The sequence below is a fragment of the Mauremys reevesii genome, linkage group 11 (assembly GCF_016161935.1).
Source record: "Mauremys reevesii isolate NIE-2019 linkage group 11, ASM1616193v1, whole genome shotgun sequence".
Taxonomy (NCBI): Eukaryota; Metazoa; Chordata; order Testudines; family Geoemydidae; genus Mauremys; species Mauremys reevesii.
Genome location: NC_052633.1, coordinates 17,977,524 through 18,000,555, shown reverse-complemented (window position 1 = coordinate 18,000,555; position 23,032 = coordinate 17,977,524). Strand labels below are relative to the sequence as shown.

The 23,032-nt window shown below is 39.8% G+C and overlaps 1 protein-coding gene across 8 annotated transcripts in view; it reads left to right on the top strand.

Moving 5' to 3' along the window:
* Positions 1-23,032, top strand: part of PARD3B (par-3 family cell polarity regulator beta) — a 645,413-nt gene that overhangs the window by 343,224 nt on the left and 279,157 nt on the right. For all 8 annotated transcript variants that reach the window (XM_039494273.1, XM_039494274.1, XM_039494277.1 and 5 more), the window contains 3 exons: positions 5,094-5,422; positions 10,137-10,276; positions 11,359-11,487. In XM_039494273.1, coding sequence (XP_039350207.1) covers positions 5,094-5,422; positions 10,137-10,276; positions 11,359-11,487 — 598 coding nt within the window. The remainder of the gene's footprint in view (positions 1-5,093; positions 5,423-10,136; positions 10,277-11,358; positions 11,488-23,032) is intronic.

Sequence of the window (23,032 nt, the reverse complement as noted above, 5' to 3'; positions counted from 1 at the left end):
TCTCACCATTATTTTTAGTTTGTGAGAGATCTCCTATTTCTATCTCTCTGATATGTTTAAAATACGCATCTCCTAAAAATGAGCGTTTAAGCCACCATTATGGTGTATTGTCAAGTGGCTGCTTGCAATGATATGAGAATGGGGAGTGGTCTGAGATAAATTAAGTGAGGATTTTACATTCTTAAATATCTATTAGCTGGTGGTTTAGGTATGAGAAAGAAGTTTGTTTTGAAATAAACAATGTACAGTACAGAAGCAGGCATAACCTTCAACTCTGATGTCTGTGGAGAATATGGACTGAGAGGCATTGTTCTTTCACTACTGTAGTTAAAGCATTTTTGAGCTTTATCTTGTGTGTGTATAATAGAGTTGGGGCACTTTTAAACTCTTCTGCCCAGATTAATCTAGAGAGAGTTTGGTCCAGAGATCCCTTTCAACATGTCTTTGAAAAATTGTGAAGGGATTTTTATTAGTGAATATGTAAAATATACAGACGTTGTGCTTAAAAACTTTCCAAATCTGCCTTAAATAACTTAACTTTAGTATTTCTTTTATTTCCTTATTATAATAAGCTATGTTGTAAATACTGAGATAAGATTATCTAAGGAAATTGGCAAGTTTTTAATTGTGGCCACGCTGTTTAAAATGGGCAACTGTCTATCATCAGTTTCTCCTCATACTAAGATTATTATTGAATTGCAAGCATTGGCTTGGAGTAGTATGTTTTTGTTAATGAGAGAGTCTGCTCTTCTTTTCCTGCTTTTTCATGTAGCAAGAATAGAACATTTCTTCTACTCAGGGCCCATTTGTGTTTTTTGCATGCCCATGCCCTGAGCTGTGCTGCTGCTACAGGGTTCTGCTCTTCCATATTTGTTTTGGAAGCAGCTATGCACTTTCCTCTTCCAAGTCTCTGGAGAACCCTGCTGGAGAAATACTACACCCCACCATCTTCCCACTACAATTCCTCTCCAGTTGTGAGATAACTGTTTTAGTCAGCGTTCTCCTTTAGGTCTTGCTTCCTACTCCTCCTCACCCAAGAACTGTCTTCCTGCATGTTTACTGTTGACTTTTGAAAGAGGATCGCTTTACTTTGAAATGTATAGTTATTTCTGTTTTCTGTAGGTAGAATAAAATCATAGCTGTAAACAATTTCCAAGTATGCAGCAAGACGTAGAAATATTGTACAGTGTGACCCTAAGCACCCCTGTATTCAGACCGTAAACATTATTGTAGTAATCTTTGAACAAAATATGACTTGTGAGGTACCATTTGAAAACTAATAACTCTCTGATTATTAATATCCTTGTGTGATGTATGCACATGGTGTGTATTAAGAGTTTTGAATATACACTGGAATTAAAGTGTGTTTAAACTAGGCAACACAAGTATGTAGGGACAGAATTAGAAAGGCCAAGGCAGAAAACAAGATTAAACTAGCTAGAGACATAAAAGGTAAAAAGAAAACATTCTACAAATACATTAGCAGCAAGAGGGAAGACCAAGGACAGGGTTTGCCCGTTACTCAGTGAAGCGGGAGGCTGGTGGCGGAAACAATAACAGAAAATGTGGAAATAGCAGAAGTGCTAAATGATTTTTTGTCAGTTTTCACCAAAAAGTTTAGTAGCAATTGGACATGTAACTTAATGAATGCCAATGAAAATGAGGCAGTATCATAGACTAAAATAAAGAAAGAACAAGTTAAAAATTACTTAGACAATTTAGATGTTTTCAAGTCACCAGGCCTAATGAAATATATCCTAGAATATTCAAGGAGCTGACTGAGGAGATATCTGAACCATTAGTGATTATCTTCTAAAAGTCATGGAAGATGGGTGAGATTCCAGAGGACTGGAAAAGGCAAATGTAGTGCCAATCTATAAAAAGGGGAATAAGGACAACCCGAAAAATTACAGATCAGTCAGTTTAAGCTCAGTACCTGGAAAGATAATGGAGCAAATAATTAAGCAATCAGTTTGCAGAAATGTAGAAGATAATAAGATGATAAGTAACAGCATGGATTTGTCAAGAACAAATCATGTCAAACCAACCTAATAGCTTTCTTTGACAGAGTAACAAGCCTCGAGGATGTGGGGAAGCAGTAGATGTGGTATATCTTGACTTTTTTAAGGCTTTTGATACTCTCTCACATGACCATCTGATAAACTAGGGAAATACAACCTAGATGGAGCTACTATAATGTGGATGCATAACTGATTGGAAAACCATTCTCAGAGGGTAGTTATCAGTGGTTCACAATCGAGCTGGAAGGGCATATCAAGTGGGGTTCCGCAGGGATCAGTTCTGGGTCTGGTTCTATTCAATATCTTCATCAGAGATTTAGATAATGGCATAGGGGACAATACCAAGCTGGGAGGAGTTACAAGTGCTTTGGAGGATAAGATTAAAATTCAAAATGGACTGGACAAACTGGAGAAATGGTTTGAAGTAAATAGGATGAAATTTAATAAGGACAAATGCAATATATTCCACTTAGGAAGGACAGTCAGTTGCACACACAAAATGGGAAATGACTGCCTAGGAAGGAGTACTGCAGAAAGGGATCTGAGTGTCATAGTGGTTCATAAGCTAAACATGAGTTTAACAGTGTAACACTGTTGCAAAAAAAGCAAACATCATTCTGGGATGTATTAGCAGGAATCAGGGGCGGCTCTAGGAATTTCGCCACCCCAAGCACGGCTGCACGTCATGGGGGGTGCTCTGGCAGTCGCCGGTCCCGCGGCTCCGGTGTACCTCCTGCAAATGTGCCTGCAGAGGGTCCGCTGGTCCCGCGGCTCTGGTGGACCTCCCGCAGGCGTGCCTGCGGATGCTCCACCGAAGCCGCGGGACCAGCGGACCCTTCGCAGGCACGCCTGCGGGAGGTCCACCGGAGCCGCCTGCCGCCCTCCTGGCGACAGGCAGAGCGCCCCCCGTGGCATGCCGCCCCAAGCACGCGCTTGGTGCGCTGGGGTCTGGAGCCGGCCCTGGCAGGAATGTTGTAAGCAAGACACAAGAAGTAATTCTTCCACTCTACTCTGCACTGATTAGGCCTCAACTGGACTATTGTGTCCTGTTCTGGGTGCCACATTTCAGGAAAGATGTGGAGAAATTGGAGAAAGTCCAGAGAAGAGCAACAAAAATTATTTAAAGGTCTAGAAAACATGACTTATGAGGAAAGATTGAAAAGATTGGGTTTGTTAAGTCTGGAGAAGAGAATACTGAGGGGGACATGATAACCGTTTCCAAGTACATAAAAAGTTGTTACAAGGAGGAGGGAGAAAAATTATTCTCTTTAATTTCTCCGGATAGGACAAAGAAGCAACAGGTGTAAATTGCAGCAAGGGCGATTGAGTTTGGACATTAGGAAAAACTTCCTAACTGTCAGTGTGGTTAAGCACTGGAATAAATTGCATAGGGAAGTTGTGAAATCTGCATCGTTGGAGATTTTTAAGAGCAGGTTAGACAAACACCTTTCAGGGATAGTCTAGATAATGCTTAGCCATGCCTTGAGTGCAGGGGACTGAACTAGATGACCTCTTGAGGCTTCTTCCAGGCCTACGATTCTATGAACTATTTCAGGGGGACTGGGTAAACAGGTCTGCTTTAGACAAAGAAATGTATATTTGATTCTCTGACCAGCCTGGTTTTCAGGCAAAGACAATGAAGATCCATTTTTACATATTAGATGGACAGAGTTATTAAGCTAACAAATAGGGGGAAAAGAGTATGACGCTTTCTTCACCACCAAACTCCGTCACCTTACTCACAGCTTGACTAAACTTTACGTTGTAGGGAGGGGGTAACCCTCAGAAGGACCCATTTTAAAGTTTTACTGGTCTGTAATGACTGGCGCGGCTGAACATGAAGTGACAAGCAACTGAATCAACTGATTTATGCAACACTACTGTATTATAAAAGTGTACAGAGTGAGGTCTTTTCTGAAGTGACACACTGGTGGTTAATATTATTGTGAAATATATGGATTAACACTATATGAGGAAATATGGATACTTAATGATACTACACTTTAAAGTCTGTGGCCAAACAGGGAGAAACAGGTTCCCTCTCAGACAGGAGAGAAAGCAGCTATTTACCTGTCTCCTATGTATATTAAGTATGGTAGAATGAAAACAGTGGAAACCCCATTAATGTACAGGGGAATGGGAAATCCAAAGGAAGGGAAAAACAGCATGAGTTCATCATGCCCCTTGAATCAAACACATTGAACTTTAGAAGATGTAAGCAAAAATAGAAGCCATCTTTGTCATCCCTCACTAGACAGAGATCAGAGGCCAGAGCTCTTGCAAGATGAGAAATATGGATTCTTCAACCATGGAGGGGTTGAAGTCTCTGGAAACTGAATATAGTTGACACTTAGGAAGACAAGGGAAGCCAGCGCTTTGTCTTCTGTGGAAGGTCCTGACTGAGGGAACGTCAACCAGGGTTGGAAAGGAGGAAGACTGATGAGGGAAATCATCTAGAACAAAACCTGTAACTTTCTAGATTAAGTTTTAGATTTTTATGTTCGTGTTTTCACTTTTGTTTGTATGTAGCCCTGTCTAGCTTTATTCCTTTAAATTGGTCTCACTTAACCTATGTCCAGTTGTTAATAAACTTGGTTCATTTTCACTATAAATCAGCTCAGTTCTGTGTTTGTAGGGAAGGGTGTATTTTCCCCAGTTAAGTTAATAAGCTGTGATGTGCTTTTGTGTCTTTAGAGGAACAACAAACCTTATTGTTTCTCTGAACTGTCCTGGAGAGGACTGGACATTGCAGAACACATGGTTTTGGGAAAATTTGGGACTGGGAGTGTGTTGGGGTCACCCTGCAAGTAGTAACTGAGGCTAGTGGAAGTCGATGTGGGGCTGCAGACAGGCAGCTAAGGTCAGAGCTGCTGAACCAGGGTGTGACTTGCATGCTGGTAGGCTGGCTGTGAGTGGCCCAGCCTGGAAGCTGCAGCAGCAGAGCATTGTAAGGCACTCGAGCTTGCCAGCAGGTTGTGACTCAACCCCTTACTGGTCTGCATTGCACCCCAAACCCTGTGACACACAGATTTTCTGGTTTTGATGTATCTGTTTTCATGCCTTTCTTTAAAGGGCTCAGGATATCTTCCGTCAGGCAATGAAATCTCCAAGTGTCTTCTTGGAAGTGGTTCCTCCATATAATCGTGAACAATATGAAAAGTCTGTCATTGCTCCCCTTTGTTTGCTCGATAATGATGGAGTTCCAAAAACAAAGGTTCCACCTCCTGTTCTTACGAAACCAACTGTGAAAACAGTAGACCTCTCTGGAATGAACAGCCTGGAGACAGATCTGCAGGCAACACTACAGCACGCTAAGAAACCATCTTCACCATCACTGTCTCCTCTGATGGGCTTCGGCAACAAGAAAAATGCAAAGAGAATAAAGATAGACCTTAAGAAAGGTAAAGGGTAAACAATCAGCGGTGATGTAATATAACAATTACATGTTCTCTGTGTTGGTACCTTAACTTTTAACTGAACTAGTGACACGGGGCCAGCTGAGTGTTTAAACAGTTTAGTTATTGATACTTTAGTAAAAGATAAACACAATGTTCCGAATACGTCACTGGGGACTCTTGCCACGTTTTTCCTGCCCTGTTTTGTTTTTACATGCTGGTGTGACATCGTTGGGGGACAAAGTTCATATAAGATGATACTGTTGCATTCTGCACTTAGGAAAAATGAGCAGAACAGGAAAAACAAATACAAAATTTCCATGGCTTTGTAGTTAGAAGATCCAGGAGGGATAGCTCAGTGGTTTGAGCATTGGCCTGCTAAACCCAGGGTTGTGAGTTCAATCCTTGAGGGGGCCACTTAGGGATCTGGGGCAAAAATTGGTCCTGCTAGTGAAGGCAGGGGGCTGGACTCGATGACCTTTCAAGGTCCCTTCCAGTTCTAGGAGATTGGTATATCTCCAATTATTACCAGAGGCCACATAATCTGAAGTGAAGAAGAAGCTGTATAGAGTGTGCAAGGGGGATAGTTTAAAAGAACGATAAAGTAGAGCAAGTACATGGGATACAGCAATTAAATTTGAGAATGTGCAGTGCAGCCCCACAGGTTAATTGGAGTGGAGCTTTCAGGCACTTCCCTGTAATTCATGGATTTTAAAGCCAGAAAGGACCATTATGATCATTTGGTCTGACCCGATAAGTGGTTCATGATAGGTAACATAGGCCAGAGGAGTTCCTGTTATGAATGCCTGCATCAAGTCCAGTAGTTAGAGCACATCTTTTATAAAAACATCCAGTCTTGATTTTAAAATGTCCAGTGATCGAGAATCTCCCACAACCCTTGATAAATTGTTTCAATGTTTAATTGCTCTCACTGTTACAATCAGCACCTTATTTCTAATCTGAATTTGTCTAGCTCCATCTCCCAGCCATTGGCTCTTGTTATCCCTTCGTTTGTTTAACTGAATAATTCTTTATTCTCCCAGTGTAGATACTTATGGGCTGTGACCAGGTCATCCCTTAACTTTCTCTTTGATAAGCTTGAATATCTCACTGTAAGCAGGGCTGGCTCCATGGACCAGCTTAGCAAGCAGGTGCTTGGGGCGGCCACTCTGGAGCGGGGTGGCACGTTCAGGTATTTGGCAGCAATTCAGCGGAGGGTCCCTCACTCCTGCTCGAAGCGAAGGACCTCCCGCTGAATTGCTGCAGATCGCAATCGCGGCTTCTTTTTTTTGGCTGCTTGGGGTGGCAAAACCCTTGGAGCCGGCCCTGACTGTAAGGCGTGTTTTCCAGTCTCTTAATCAGTCTTTCGACTTTTCTCTGAATTTCCTCCAATTTAACATCCTTTTTTGAAATGTGGATACCACAACTGGACAGAGTGTTCCAGTAGTGGTTGCACTAATGCCCAATACAGAGATAATATTAGCTCCCTATTCCTACTTGATATTCCTCAATTTATATATCATGACCCCCTAAGTCCTTTTCAGAATCATTGCTTTGTAGGATCGAGTCCCCATCCTGTAAGTATGGCCTCTGTTTTTTGTTCCTAGATGGTATGACCTTATATTTGGCTGTATTGAAATTTGCCTTCACTCACTTTGCTAAACAGTCCAGATCTATCACCTTCATTATTTACCAGTCCCACACTCTGTGTCATCTGCAAACTTTATCAGTAGTGATTTTATGTTTTCTTCCAGAGCATTGACAAAAATATTAAATAGCTTAGAGACAAGAACTAATCCCTGCAGGACCTTACTGGAAACACACCCTTTTGATGATGATTCCCTATTTACAATTATATTTCACTATCAGTATGCTAGTTTTTAATCCATTTAATATGTGCCATGTTATTTTTTTAGTATTCTCGTTTTTTAATGAAAATGTAACGTGATACCAAGCCAAATGCCTTACAGAAGTCTAAGTGTATTTATCAAGCAAACCTATTATCTCATCAAAAAATGATACTAATTTGGTTTGACAAGTTTTATTTTCCATAAACCCATGTTAGTTGGTATTATAAAAATATTAATTCTTTATTATTCAAGTTCCCCATCAGCCATTCTATTATTTTACCTGGGATTACTGTCAGGCTGGCAGGCCTATAGTTACTCAGGTCATCCTATTTACTCTTTTTAAATATTGGTAAAATGTTATCTTTTTCTGGTCTTCTAGAGCATCTCCAGTGTTCCAAGTCTTACTAAACATAAGCAGTTAACGCTTAAGAGAGTTCTTTGGTCAGCTCTTTTAAAACTGCTGATTTAAAGGTGTGTAACTTTAGCTGCTGTTTAACATTCTGTGTAATTATTGTTGGAATGGAAAGTGTCCCATCATCGTATGATAGGAATACATCATCTGGCTTTTTCCTAAGTACAGAACAAAAATATTTATTTAACACTTCTGTCTTTTCGTTATTATTACTGACAATTCTACCATTTCCATCCAATAATGGACCAATATCATTGTTAAGATTTCTTTTATTTGTGATGTTTTCAAAAAAACACAGAACTCTTTCTTACTGTGCGGTCTCTCTGCTGGCCATATATTTCTGCTTGTGTCCTTTTAAGTCCCTTATCAATTTTCAACAATTCCTAGCAAATAACTTCTATTTATTGTTATCAGTACCCCGTTTTTTACATTTATTATAAATGGAGTTGTTTTTGTTCTGTTTATATTGCTGCTTTTTTGCTTCCCTTTTGAACCAGGTTGAGGTTTATTTTTTATTTTTAAACTATCATAGCCTGCTTTCTCGATTTGTGGCTTTTTGGGCATCGAGTAAAATGTTCTGAAACAGTTCCCAATTATCATTCATATTTTTATTTAAATTTTTCTCCCAGCTGATTTGGTTCATAATTGTTTTCTGCTTTGCAACATTGGCTCTTTTAAATTCTGTTTACACATAACAAATGTAAAATAGTCATGATCACTTGAATTAAGCAACCACTAATTTTTAGTTCTGTGATATATTCTTCTTTAGGTGTCAAGCTGAGATTCAATATTGAATTCCCCTGTTATAGCTGCCACACTTTTTTGTGGTAGGAAATAGTCATATATGACTTTTAGAAATTACAAGGATGTTCTAATACTGGCAGCATGAGAACTCTAGTATATGTCACCCAAATTTGAAATCGCTCATGTTGAGTTTTCACTATACATTACAGATGGATGCTTAAGGAGACAGTCATCGTCTTCTCTCTTAATTTGGTGGTCTGGAGCAGACACGCATTAGCACCAGTCTTGTGCTTTAACTGTTAAAACATTGATCCATAAGCATGCAAGATTATTTGCTTCCAAAGTTGTCAGTGGCTTGGAAATAGGCAATGCCATCATGACACAGAGTGCTACTCCTCATTCCTTTTTGCACACTTGATCCTTCCTTAAATAGGTTATAACCAGAGATGTTGACATTCCAATCATGCAAATTTTCCCACCATGTTTCAATAATATCAACAAGGTTGAATTTATCCTCATAAATGAGCAATTCTAATTGCTCGTTTATTACCCACACTCCTAGCGTTGGTGTACAGGCAATTAAAATTTTTCTTCTCTTGGTGCCTTGATTAATTTGGTTCATGGCATCTTGATTTTGCGCTAAATAAATGCTCATTTGTTCGTCCTTCCCTCGCTTCACTCACTCCTTTTGTTGTTAAACATCCTGCTGTTCCCTAGAAGCTTGGTTAGCCTTCTGCTAAAATGGAGGGTATCCAATCTATACAAGCACTCTCTCCATAAGAGAGAGGTAAATTTTCCTCACGATTAAAACCTGCTACCTTACACTACTTAGTCAGTAGTTCTCTACCAGAATCGCCTTCTTTCTGTCTTCCTTCACTCTTGGGACAGAAAGGATTTCAAGAAAAATCACTTGGACATGGCTCCTTCAGCACTCTTCCAAGTTCTCTGAAGTTGTCTGTAACTTGTGAGATATCATGTGAAGCAGTGTCTTTAATGCCAATATGCAGGGCTGGCTTTGATAACCTCAATCTTCTAGACCCTTGCCAGACTGATGAAATCCTAAGTGTGCATAGATTTCTGCTTAAGATAATATCGAGTCATTCCGCATTACTAAGACTTAAGTACAGTTTTCCATACCCTTTGAATGGTATAAAGTTTTTGTGCTCTTCATCGCTGTCACCATATTTCTGCCTTTAATTTAATTTTGAGCATATTTTGAGTAACAATCATGTCATTGATTGTAGGCACACAGTCTGGTGTCAGTCAGTCCCCCTTCCTGTATTTGTGCTGCTTTGCCTAATTTTTTTACCATAATTTTCTTTGCTTTACACCACTATGTGCAAACTATTTTATGAGATGATTTGACTCTAAAGGATTAATATCTAAAGCAGTCCCAAAACTACCTGGGAAAGAGGCATTATATTTAGAGTGAGCCCTCCATTTAGTTTCTGATTGGAACATGGGTAATTCAAAACTATTTTAGTTCATGCATATTAACAGCAGGGTCTGAACCTGTCTCTTCTGACAGTGGCGTAATACTTACTCTTCTGGTCCTCCATGAAATCATGCTCAATGGCTGAAGCAGCTTTTGTTGAAATCTAATCTAAATGCTTGCTCTTGATACTTATGTTTTTAAATTTTACTGTTCCGTTATTTTAATTAATATCATTTTCTTGTTGAAATTTACAATGAGCCTTCTCTATCTGCACTGTAGGTCCTGAAGGACTTGGTTTCACTGTGGTTACCAGAGACTCTTCAATCCATGGCCCTGGTCCTATTTTTGTGAAGAATATTTTGCCAAAGGGGGCAGCAGTCAAAGATGGTCGTTTGCAGTCAGGAGACCGAATACTGGAGGTTAGCAGAACTAGGAATATCAAACATCCTTTCCTTTCTCACCACTAAAGATTGTTTATTGACTTTTTAACATATATGTTTTATATATATTTGTATTTCCTATAATTACTAATGACCAACATAGCATGGCATGTTCTTAATTTAAACCCCATATTTCCCCATATTGTAGGTTGTTGGGTTTTTTTTAAAAGTACCATGCTTTCATACTGCTTGTTGACTTAAATATACAGTTCAGAATCAGGTGCCTATGAAAATAGCCTTGCAAGGCATTCAAACAAGGGAGAGCTGATAAAATGGCTGCCTGATTTTGAAAGTAGATACATCAATTGAAATAATATTCAAGAATCTGTGTATTCACTGTGAATGTTTTTCTAATGCATATTTTAAATCAGTTGCATTGTATTTTCTCGGTTTTAAATGTTCATACTTGTATGACTTATGAACTCATTATCTATGGGGCTATTTTTACTTGCTAACCTCAAAGAGCGCTAATGTAAACAATATTACTTACCTCTTGTTTAGTGGTTTTCATTTTCAAAGAGCTTTACAAACTGATTAATCTTTACAAAACCCCTGCCAGGTAGGTATTATAAATCCCCATTAACAGATGGTGAAACATAGCAAAGAGGATAAGTGATTTGTGTAGGCCTGAGAGGAAACGCGCTCTGGCAACCAAATTAAGAGCTTGGGTGCATGGCTCAGCAGCTCAGATTACGGGGGTGTGAATTTCATCACGCACTGAAGTGTTGCTCTGTAACTGCCCTATATAAACCTTGCTAGCATGAACTCTCAGGTGTCTAATTTGCAGTAATTTAGTCCCAGAAGACTACTACAATGCAAGCTAGGTACTTTGTAGTTCCCGCTAGTAGGGTCTACACAGGGCAGTCACAGCTCAACACTTCAGTGTGTGCTGCAACTCACGGTCCCGTGGTCTGTGCTACAGGACCATGCAGACAACCCTTAAAACTCAACATTTCTTGGTTCTCAGACCACTGAACCACACCTCTCCCAGTTTAGAAAATCAAAGACACCACTTGTTAGTCAGAGTTATTGTTTGTTTGTTTCCTAATTACGTCCATTAGGTGAACAGCAGAGATGTCACTGGCAGGACACAAGAAGAACTAGTGGCTATGTTGAGAAGCACTAAGCAAGGGGAGACTGTCTCTCTGATCGTGGCTCGGCAGGAGGAAGCCTTTCTGCCTCGAGAGCTGGTAATGTTCTTTCTGCTATGCCGAATCAGACTAGTTCTCTGTGTTTAAAAATTGACCTAAGAAATACAAGTAAACTGCCGCTGGATGAGAAGCCAGTGAAGGGCTATTATTTAAGGCTGGTCTTGGAGAAGTATTTATATTTAATTTTACCCATTATTTAATACAGTTCTTTGAAATTTGATTTTCATCCCAGAAGTGACATCATAGGCATAATTCACAAGGGAATACTGTAAATGAATTATGTAATGATGAGATTGAGCATGCCTGAAAATAAAGTACTCTATTTTTAGGCTTAGGGTTTTGTTTTAAGTTTGAGTGTATATGGTGAATTTCATTGCTTGTGAAAGTAATGGACTAATGACACTGGTTGCTGACAGGCTCTGAAGCTTCCCTACACAATACTGACAGTGCCTCTAAAACATGCGTTGTTCAGTACTGGGCATCTCCTAAATTGGGAATACCAATTGTGGCAAATTGTGTGGCGGTTATATGTGCTGAAGGGAAAATTCTATAGTAGGTCTCAGGGCTGATAGGGGAGAACCTTGCTTTCTTGGCAAACATTCTAATATGTGTGAGCTGTTCTTAAGCTGTTTAACAGATTTCACATTAATTTACTAAGCCAGTGTACTACTGTCAAATAGAGCAGTGCTTTGGGAAACCTTGAATGTGAAACCATATTCCTTTCCACCCTAAATATACATAGGAGGAGTCCATTAATGTAGAGATACATACTTGTTTCCTCTCAAAGAAGGCCATCTCTTTTCCCTTATCTCAACTGATGCATATACTTGTCTTTTCAGTAAGAGCGCTGCAGGATAAAGGAAGGACAGCACTTCCTGCCTTTGTCTCGTTCTATTTTCTTTGAAGAAAACAAACAGCCTTTCTTGTTTTCTTACTTGAAGAACTTGCCTTCTCCTTTTGTCAGGACTTCACTTTTCCCCCTGTTAGCACCATCTCCTTTTGCAATCCACTTTGGTATGTTTTCTCATACTTTTCCTCGTTTCCTTGTTATCACTTAGTCCTTGTTGAGCAAAGTGTGTGTGTTGCCTGCACTCCTATCGGAAGCCCTGGAGTAGGTTAGTTGCTGTGATGTGACCCTCTGTCTTTCTGCGGCTGCTAGCCACTGCTTCCTGTACATGTACTACTGATCCAGAGCCAAAATGAAGTGTGCTGAGCTAATCTATTTTTGTTTTAATTTTCCTTTTTGCTTGAGCAATTATGTAAGGGGAAAAATCAGTGATGGAATGCTATCAAATCCATCTCAGGTTTATTAAAGAGATAACATTGCTAATTAGTGATTCCCAGAGCTGCCAACCATGCTCACCTTAGTGAGGCCCTATTTAGAAAGATCCTGAGCTCTAAATTCACTGTGTGTATGGGCATGAAGGAGAGAATTTCTAAATAAATGTACAAACCTGTCCATCATATTTAGGATCAGAACTCAAATGGAATTCTCCTTCTTCCTCTCCCCAGTTTTTTTTAAACAATAAAGATAAAGGGAAAAAAAGCAAACAGTTGTGTTATGCAAGTTAGAAAATACCATTGCTTGAGAAGTGTATGGGGTTTTTAAGTGTGCCATACTTTTTATTTTTAACCCTTTCCGTGTCTATATCTTTCCCACCTAGTGTTGTGTTTTCTGCTTTGCTGTTATATGCCAGATTTTCCTGGAGATCACAGCAATCTCTGGTGGGTAAAAGAGGCCGTAGAGATTTCTAATGTATTTATAATTTCTATCTGCCAAGCTTGCTTGCTAGTCAATTCTAGACCCTAAAGCAAGGATTAGCTATATTTCACAAGTTACTCCTGACTGGCAAGATTGAGACCCAAAAGGTAGCCACATTTATCCTTCACTTAAATTACTTTCTCTATGAGAGTGATGCACAGATGGCCCTCAGAGCAATAGTGATGACATGTGAAGTCTAATACAGTACTGTAGCCCTTGTAAATCCATTGACTTACCATATAACGTATTTTAATAACTGAAATTTGTATTGGATGCTTTTAAGGAACAGGTCCTTCTAATTTAGAAGCCTTTCAGTAATATCTGCTTGGTAGCTTGCTATAGAAACATGGCTTACAATAATGCTTGGCTACCAGATGTTCAGATTAATGTGACGTTTGATGGAAGTCATGGGGCATCTGAAAATAGTCTCAGCGGAGATTTAAAAGGAGTCAAAACTACTTGATGTGCCTTTTTTTGTTGTTTTTAATTTTAAGATTGAATTAGAGTAATTCTCTGCCACTAACAATACATTTTTGGTGGCAGAGGATTAGAAGAGAAGAAAGAATTAGAGGATTAGAAGAGGAGGAGAAGAAAACACAAACAAACAAAATAACTTAGAATGTTTGTTTTTAGGAGGAAAGTAGGTGGTTAATCCAATATTTGCTAAGGATGATTTTAGCTACAGGCTGAGACCCTGTGTACTGCATGTAGAATATGACCCAAAAGTTTGTTGTGGTGGTGGTTTTAACAATAGGGTAAATGCTGCTATAGCAAGCCGGTTCTTCATTTGAGCAGTGCTCTGAATATATGAGTTCACTTCAAGTTGTTGTTGGTGATCTTAAAATATCTGAATTGTTTGGCAACCTTGCTGTTGAAAGGTCCAATTCAAACACTCTGTGTCCTCGTGGCAGACTGTGTCTTTCACAGTCTCCAAGGCATGGTGCAAAACACCTTTATTTTGTTTATCATTCCATTGTTTATTTAAACATATTGGCTGCTTCAAGCACTAGACCCAATAGAAATGAGTAAAATAACACAGGGTGACATTCTGGTACCTGCCCCCAACAGTAGTAGAGTTTGTTATAAGGTAAGGTAATAGGGAGGGTCAAACAAAGCCTCTTTTTATGAAGGCTTTCCCCTCAGTAACATTTCATTGGAGCACTGTTTGAGGGTATTGCCATTCTTACTCTGAGCAGTAAACCTTTATCCTGAGTGTCTCTTGCTGCTGGTGTAGGTGAGGGGATGTTGTAAAAAGAGGATATTATTGGATTGCAGAGGATTGGGATTTAGTTATACTAACCCTGTCAAAGTTAACATGGGAGAGCTGTGTGATTACATTGATCGTACATTATAAACATGAAATATAACCTAAAGCAGGCTCTGAGTTATTGTCATTACTCACAAAGAGAATAAGGGGCTCTTATGAGATTTTCTTATTGAAGCAGATGAGGAAAGTAGAATTTGGGCCAACCACAGACTGTCCAGTTAGCCGAAACGCACTAGGAATTCCTGCCATTTGTTAAACTGCCTAGGGAGGTTGCAGAATCTCCATCTCTGGAGATATTTAAGAGTAGGTTAGATAAATGTCTATCAGGGATGGTCTAGACAGTATTTGGTCCTGCCATGAGGGCAGGGGACTGGACTCGATGACCTCTCGAGGTCCCTTCCAGCCCTACAGTCTATGAATCTATGTAATAGCTGAGTAAGGAGCTGGTTACAAACTCAGGATGATCTTGAATTGCTTAATTATCCCCTACTACAGACTAGCCTGTGATTAGTGCATACTATAGATGCATTTTGGATTTAAGCTATGCAGGACTGTGTAAATTTTCTAAAGTGTTTAAAGATTAGAGAAAAAATGACTCACTGCTCAAGGATGGATTATCCAGCTATTATCAAAATAAATAAAACATACATCAAACTGAGGCTACCATCCTATTCTGAAAATATACACAGAGTTTTGATCATGTGTTTATCTGTCTCTCTCTTCTCTCATTTTCCCCAGGAAAAAATGTGTGCTCTTAAGGTGGCACTCTCTTTTTTAAATGATTTAAAGATCATTTTTCTTTTTCTCCGAGTTGGTAAAATACAAAGCCACTTAAATTAGAATCAGCTAAAACTTAACCCTTCCTTGGCATGGCGCTGTTCATTCTCGGGACAGTGGCTTTTAAAAATGTTCTTATTTTTAATGAGTGTTCAAGCTACAGGATGTGTATGCACAGAGGCAGAGAAGTGCCCTTCCACCAAACTTGTCACAAATAATAAAGCATTGAAAAGATTAATATGTATTTTTATGTATTTTAAGCCTTGGCATGCACATTACTGTAAGCTTTATATCTCTGTTGTTTTAAAGATGGTTTTGAATAATCAGGTCTAGTTGTGATCATTATTTGTCTTGTTACCACACACATTTTTCCCCTGAGGGAGGAAGTAAACAAAGCAAAACAACAAAAAAACAAAAAAAAAACCCGTGTCACTGGTGTTTTTATAACAAATACTATAGGAGAAGAACCTGTGTAATGTAAACTGTTGATCTTTATATCTAGAATTCTCTCTTTTTACATATTTATTATACAGTATGGAAGGAAGCACGGTTAGTGGCAAGTTCAGTTATGCTTTTTCTTCCACTCTGTTGTGATTAACTTTTACGTTTTAGCTTTTTTCTAATCAATTCTTTGCACTACCCGGAATTCTTCATCTAAAGAAAGATTTCTTGCTTGTCTGAAATGTCCTTTTTATTTTAAGTATTCAAAGCTTGATTTCTTTATTGTTTCTTACCTGTTAATCTGCAGGAAAGACTGCACCAAATTTCAGTACAGCCTTAACCACTATTGTACCTTCAGTTGTTTGTAGTGACAATTTCAATAATTTATATGTTTAAAATCCCTGATTAGTAGATTAAATTAGGAATTCCTCTGATATACAAGCAGCAAAGAGTCCTGTGGCACCTATACAAGTATCCTAAATTATGGTTCAAATAAATTGTCACTTCAGCAATTAACTGTTCTCTCTCAAAAATGAAGTCTAGCTTTTGAAAATCTGGCCCATGATACACATCAAATTTTAATGTTTTTAAATAATATATAATACAATATCTATATGAATATTTTTGTACCTTATATAAATACAGGGGAGAAAATCTTAAATGTATATAGAACCTTTCATTCCAAGGTGCTTTATAGACTATATACATATCAAAATCACATCTTCCTGAAGAATTTCTTGTGCAGAGAGTCTTGTTTGTGGGGTTGTGGGCACCACTAATCTGGAACAATCTAAAAAGTATTGACAGAGAGGACCATGCACATGCATCTTTGTACATTAGAACGTTTTGCAAAGGGTATAGTAGTCAATGTTTAAACTCTGCAGTTTACATGAACTAAATGTATAGTTACCTCAGTATTTGCAGTATTAGCTAAACTTACTATAGGTAACAGCTAGAGTAATAGAAATAGTGTACTGAGGCAGTGTTATTTAGTTATCTTGTTCATTATCTAAAATGACTATCACGTTTTTATGCAGGGGATCATAGCATGAAGTGTGGCAAGCTGGTCTTGGTATCATCTACCTGTTTATTTCTGCTGCCTCTGGTTTTTTTTCCTCCTTAGCTTAGAATAATTTGTTTGAGTTTAGTTTTTTTGTTAAAAACCATTTTTTTGTTGTTGAGTGGGTGTTATTTTTGCACCATTTTGCAGTACTAGAGTGAGGTTTTGGCAGTGTTGTTGTGTATCAGTCTAGCTCCCATTAAAACAAAGAATTTTAGTTTGTTCCCAGCCTTTCTCAAGGAGGGTCAGCAATATCTGTGTTGAGAGCTGCAGAGGAGCTGACTTCATTTGGAACTGGCATTGCTTTGGACCCAAATCCTTTTGAAGGTGTTTAAGGGCGACCATCTTGGATTTTGATTCAGGATAGTCTGTCTGTTTCCAAACACTTATGAAAAACCCCTTGAAGATCTCCAGATAAGATCAGCGTATTTGGCATCATATACACCAGAAAGCTCAGAAGTCTTAGTTGGCATCACACTTGAATCCATGAAATTAGAAACCAGAAAGAGGTATGAATAGGAGTGGAGACACTATAACATATGGCTCTCAACAGAAACTTAGGCTTTATATGCTTCAACTCCCAGCTATCTGGGCTACAATATTTATTTGCTGTAAAATCAAGATTTGTTTTGGTCATTACTTAACCCACTATAGCTGCCAAGTGGATTTATCATCTGAAAGCATCATCAGATCTACCCATCAGAAATGATGATCATGGTCCCTTCTGGCCCTAAGATCTATGAATGTATCTATGAAAAAGTTCTTCCAGGACAGTGATTTTCAAACTTTTTTTCTGGCGACCCAGTTGGGGTGTGGGAGGGGCTGGGGCAGAGGGTTGGGGTGCGGGGATGAGGGCTGCGGGGTGGTGCCGGGAATGAGGGGTTCAGGGTATGGGAGGTGGTTCTGGGCTGTGGCAGGGGGTCAGGGCTATGGGCTGGGGGTGCAGGCTCAGGGGTGGGGCCAGGCATGAGGGGCTTGGGGTGCAGGGCAGGGCTCTGGGTTTGGGGGAGGCTCAGGACTGGGGCAGGGGGTTGGGGCACGAGCTTACCTCGGGTGGCTCCCGGTCAGCGGCGCAGCAGGGGTGCTAAGGCAGGCTACTTGCCTGTCCTTACGCTGCGCCACAGAAGGGGCCAGCAGCAGGTCTGGCTCTTAGGCGGAAGTGCGCAAGTAGCTCCGTGTGGCTCTTGCCCGCAGGCACACCCCACCCCACCCCACTCCCAGCTCCCATTGGTCGGTTCTGGCCAATGGGAGTGTGGAGCCGGGTTCGGAGTGGGGGCAGTGTGCGGAGTCCCGTGGCCCCACTGCCTAGGAGCCGGACCTGCTGCTGACAACACGGTGTCAGAACAGGTAGGGACTAGCCTGACTTAGCCGGGCAGCACCGCTGATGGGACTTTTAATGGCACGGTCGTTGGTGCTGACCAGAGCCGCTGAGACCCAGTGCCTTACATTTCACGACCCAGTACTGGGTCGCAGCCTGCAGTTTGAAAACCACTGTTCTAGGATATGACTTCTTATTGTGAACCTCTCTGGGATTTGAAGTGTGTAGACAAAACTATCCAAAGGGTGTTCTCTTTACCATCCCTACTTTAAAACTGTAGCTATTAAGTCAGTTAGAAAAATTAATAAGATTTGTATGTGGCTGACTATCTACTAACAGTGTTCCATAGAGCCTGGGTAATATCTCAGTGCTGTGCTAAACTCTTCTTGAAGGTAGTGTGCAAATTTAGGTCCTGATTCAGCAAGGTCTTCAACCATATGCCTGCCTTAAAGAATGTTAGATGTTAGTGGGATTACTTGCATGAGTAAATGCCTGGCTGAAATGGGGTTTTAGTCTTAACTAGTTGATGTGCCTCCCAGTCTACTTCCCAGAGTCTCATAACTTACAAAAGGAAGCGAGGCTGGATAGTTTGGTGTTAAGAGTGCAGTAAGGCACTGAGCTATTATTTATGACAAAACTCTTTCATAAAAGGAGACCATTTTCTCTCATAAAAATTGCCATGAGAGTTTGAATAAGTATACAAAGGAAGTTGGAGGATCTTGCTTTTGAAGTCTCTGACAGAGTCTCACATGGTAAAATGTGAAATGCAATTTATCATCCTTGGAGGATTAAAGTGCTGAATCTGATTCAGTCAGTATTCAAAGCTGTGGCTCCAAGGCATCTAGGTATTTCAAACTAAAGCCTTTCTATCCAATGTAACATGGACTTGCAGTGCACTACATTAATGTGCAAAATATCCATGCACAAAATAACACTCACCTCTGTCCTTTTAACAGGAGGTACCATTAGTGACTATTTTTATCACAGTATGGTAGGTAGATAAATGCAGATATAACGCTTCTGTAAAAGTGTGGTAAGGGATATATGCAACAGTGACTTCAGTTATTTACCTCATTGTGACATTACATCACACCATTACCTTGGAGCATTGTTTTCAGAAGCATTACAGTATATCTATATGTGTTTTTAAACTGTGTCAAAGTTCTTATTGGAAAGAAGGTAAAGAATGGTGTAAACAATTCAGCATGTTTTTTCAAACCTTTCTGTCAAATAATAGTCAATGTTCAGAGATTGCTCTTTAACCTGGAGGGTTTCTTGCAGAAAATAGTAGAGAAAGCATGTAAATGTCTTATTTCCTTCATAAGCCTTTGAAAATAATCCTCATGGGTCCATTGCCTCTCATTCTGAGCTCTGAATGGCACTCAAGGGACTTGACATCTCTTATCAGAACTGAGCAGCCAGGCAAGGGGCAGCCAGCACATTGAGAGGCCATGATAGTGTGCTGGTCAAGGGCATCAGTCAGGTAGTGAAAGGCCTCTTGTTGTGTTAAACAAATGCTATTTCCTTCCTGGCTTCAGTGAGAACTGGGTTTTTTGTAAGCTTCTCTTTTGGCAAAAGAACAATGGGGATAAATAAGGCAGCCCTTCCAGTCAGGGAGATGTGCATTAGATTATCATAAATCCACAGATAAAAAGTGCAGTGGTCAATGAGAACAGGCATTCTTAGATTAAATGAGAGGTTTAATTGAAAGTGGTGTCTCAGGAGATGGAGGATTGAGCATAATATTTAGTAGATACCATGGACCATATTGAGAAGAAATAACACAATGAAAAGTGCTTATTTTTGAAACCTTCCAGTTCTGTTTCTGTTGTAGGTAGAAGACAGTTTCTACTGTAGACGGTAGGGAAGATTGAAGATGCATTTTGACTGTGGCCTGTAGGTGTGGAAAGATATTAGAAGTATATAAGTAAATATTACACTGTTTGAAGGATTACATATAGCTTTTTAATTAACAAGTCAGAGATCTGTATCACAGATGCACTTATTAAAGCTAAGTAAAAACCAGTGGTGACACTTAGTTAGCTAGCAGTGTACTCAAGTAAGTCTCCTGAAACTCTCAATTCAAGATGTTCCATCTATTGCATTGACCATTGGTTTGCTATAGTTGTAAGTTTTTCTGCTAATATGTCTAACAGGTTTACACAGTCCCCTCACCTTTTTTTGAAATGCAGTCCTTTATGAACTTTGGCCATTTTCTGACTAATTTGACTAATGAGTAAGAGTTTGCAGGAGAGAGGGCTTTGGGGTGTTCTTGTTTTGTTGAGTTATCAAACTCCAGTCATCAATCCCAGGTTTGGGAGCAAAACTTCTCAAACAAGAGCCTTGGTTTTACTGATATAACAGTGAAGTCATTTGCATTTTGAGACAATTGATTCTATTGTTCAGTCCTATCAAACAAATTATAAAATTGCTGAAGATTGCCTATATCCAATATATATTGAATTTTCAGAGGTCTGCCATAAGATTTGAGAGATTTGATTACAGTAAGTGTTTAATTTTTGGAAAATTACTGTTTTCACTTATTTCAAATCTTGTAGTTGCCAAGTAATACCAGCTGTCATAACAATCTATGTATGAATATCAGTGCATGCCTACCCCCACTGGAAAACTTTTCAGAAGGATGCTGCAGTTAGATCTTACTGGAGATCCCAGAGACACTTTCCAGTTCTTTGCCTACACAACCCAAAAATTAAAAATTGATGAGTTTATAGATGGAGAGATGGTGATACATGCATTAAGGATGTCTGTCATTTTCCATAATACACCCCTGTTTTCAGTTACTTATGTCCCCACACCCCCAATTTTTCTTATTGGGAAGTCTATAACCTGATGCGCTCAGACCAGTGAGACCTGGAAATAGTGGACAAAGGTTTTTTATCCAATTCCAACCCCTCCCTACTCTTTTCCTTTCCTCTTCTGGGACTATCTCGCAAGATATTGCTCAGAAACAAAGTGGACTCCCTTCCGCAACTCAGAGTCATGGAAGAAATGTCCATGAAAGTCAAGGGCAGGGGAGTTATTCTCTTTATTTCCTAGCCCTACATAAGAAAAGAGGTTGAATTCACATTTTGGATCTCTGACAACTCAACAAATTCATCCATTGTTTCAAATTAATGGTTGATAAATTCAAATTTCTACCTGAGATCCTGAAGACTGTTCACAGCTCCTCACTTGCAAGATGCCTAGTTCCATATCGTAATTCATATCACTCACAGGAAATACTTCTAGTTTCTTGTGGGAAAGTCTCATTACTGATTCACGATGGTTCCCTTGTAATCTCCACAGCCCTAAGAGGCCTCATCAAGTGCTAGCAGTCATGGCTGCACATCTAAGAAGGCAATGGAGTCAAGTACCATAGTTGATGACTGGCTCACAGAGGGTCAATCATCACATGAGAAGCTCAGCCAGACAGTCCTGGATCTTTTTGCTGCTCTCAGCCTCAAAGTCAAGATAGCAGAGTCCACTCTCACCCCTATTCAGTTTATGGACCTACCAGTTTTTTCCCCCAAATCTCACGCCACTCGTCCGCGGGGAGGCCAAACTTCACACCTTAGATGTTATCAGATCTGTCACTTGCTATCTGGACTGAGTGAAACTATTCAGGTATTCTGCCAGACTCTTTCTAGTGTTCACCAACAGACTGAAGGGTCAACCAGTGTTCACCCAAAGAGTGTTGAAATGAACTGTATCAGAGCATGTATCAGTAGTGCACTTTATACAGCATCTACCTGGAGTTCAACTCACACCTTTACTCAGCATTACCCCTTGGTAAAGGGCTCCATATCCAATGTCTGCTTTGGCAAAGCTGCCCTACAGTCATTGTTTCAGTAGGTTCTAAGTACCCACCTCCAGGACATGAGTTACTGCTTCAGTCACCAGAAGTGGAATACATGGGGACAATCACTCAAAGAAAGGACAGTTAATTTACCCTACAGTAACTTTAGTCTTCAAGATGTTTATGTGTATTCCATAATCTCCATTCCTTCTCTGTTACTATGGAGTCGTTGGCAATCTGGATTCTGTTTTAGTTAAGGAACTGGAGAGTGATTGTGGTTGCACTGTCCTTTATACCCTCAGCTACAGGGTGCTGGAGGCCCTGCAAGGTGCAGGTGTAGCCCCACAGATACTACTATTCAAAAGATTCCAGTTTCATATGCACCTGTGCACCAGAAGAGGAATATCTATGGCCAATAGATCTTGAAGAACCACAATTACTGTAGGCTAAGTACCCATTCTTTACTCAAGCATAACCCTGAAGTTTATTTATTTCCTTTAGGTTCATGAATATATCTAGGCAGAATTAAAATTCAGCACCTTTTGATTTCCCATACTTGTAATTTAATATATATATATAAAGGGTTTCTAGGGATCGTCTTGTGACGGATGCATGATCTCGGGAGCATGAAAACTGCAAAAAACTATTCTATTGAGATGTGCCAAATGCCATAGGCCTTGGGAGTAGTAATACATTTTTGTATCTATGACTATTATAGATATCCTTGTGAACTGAGGCTCGTATGCTAACTCTGTGGAGGAGGGTTACTGAGTTTCCCCCAAGAAGTAGAATCAGTGGGGGACAGTTACTGCAGACCCTAGGAAACGACTCCAGAAAAGTATCAGAGGGGTAGCCGTGTTAGTCTGGTTCTGTAGAAGCAGCAAAGAATCCTGTGGCACCTTATAGACTAACAGAAGTTTTGCAGCATGAGCTTTCGTGGGTGAATACCCACTTCTTCTTGGATAATTTCCAGGGGCAGGTGTGTATATATAAGCAGCAAAGAAGCAAACTAGAGATAACAGTTAGATCAAATCAGGGGAGGATGGGGCCTGTTCAGAGCTGAGAGGTGTGAAAAGGGAGGAGGAGAAACTAGCCATTCACAGTCTTTGTTTAGTCCTGAGCTGATGGTGTCAAATTTTGCAGATGAATTGAGCTCAGCAGTT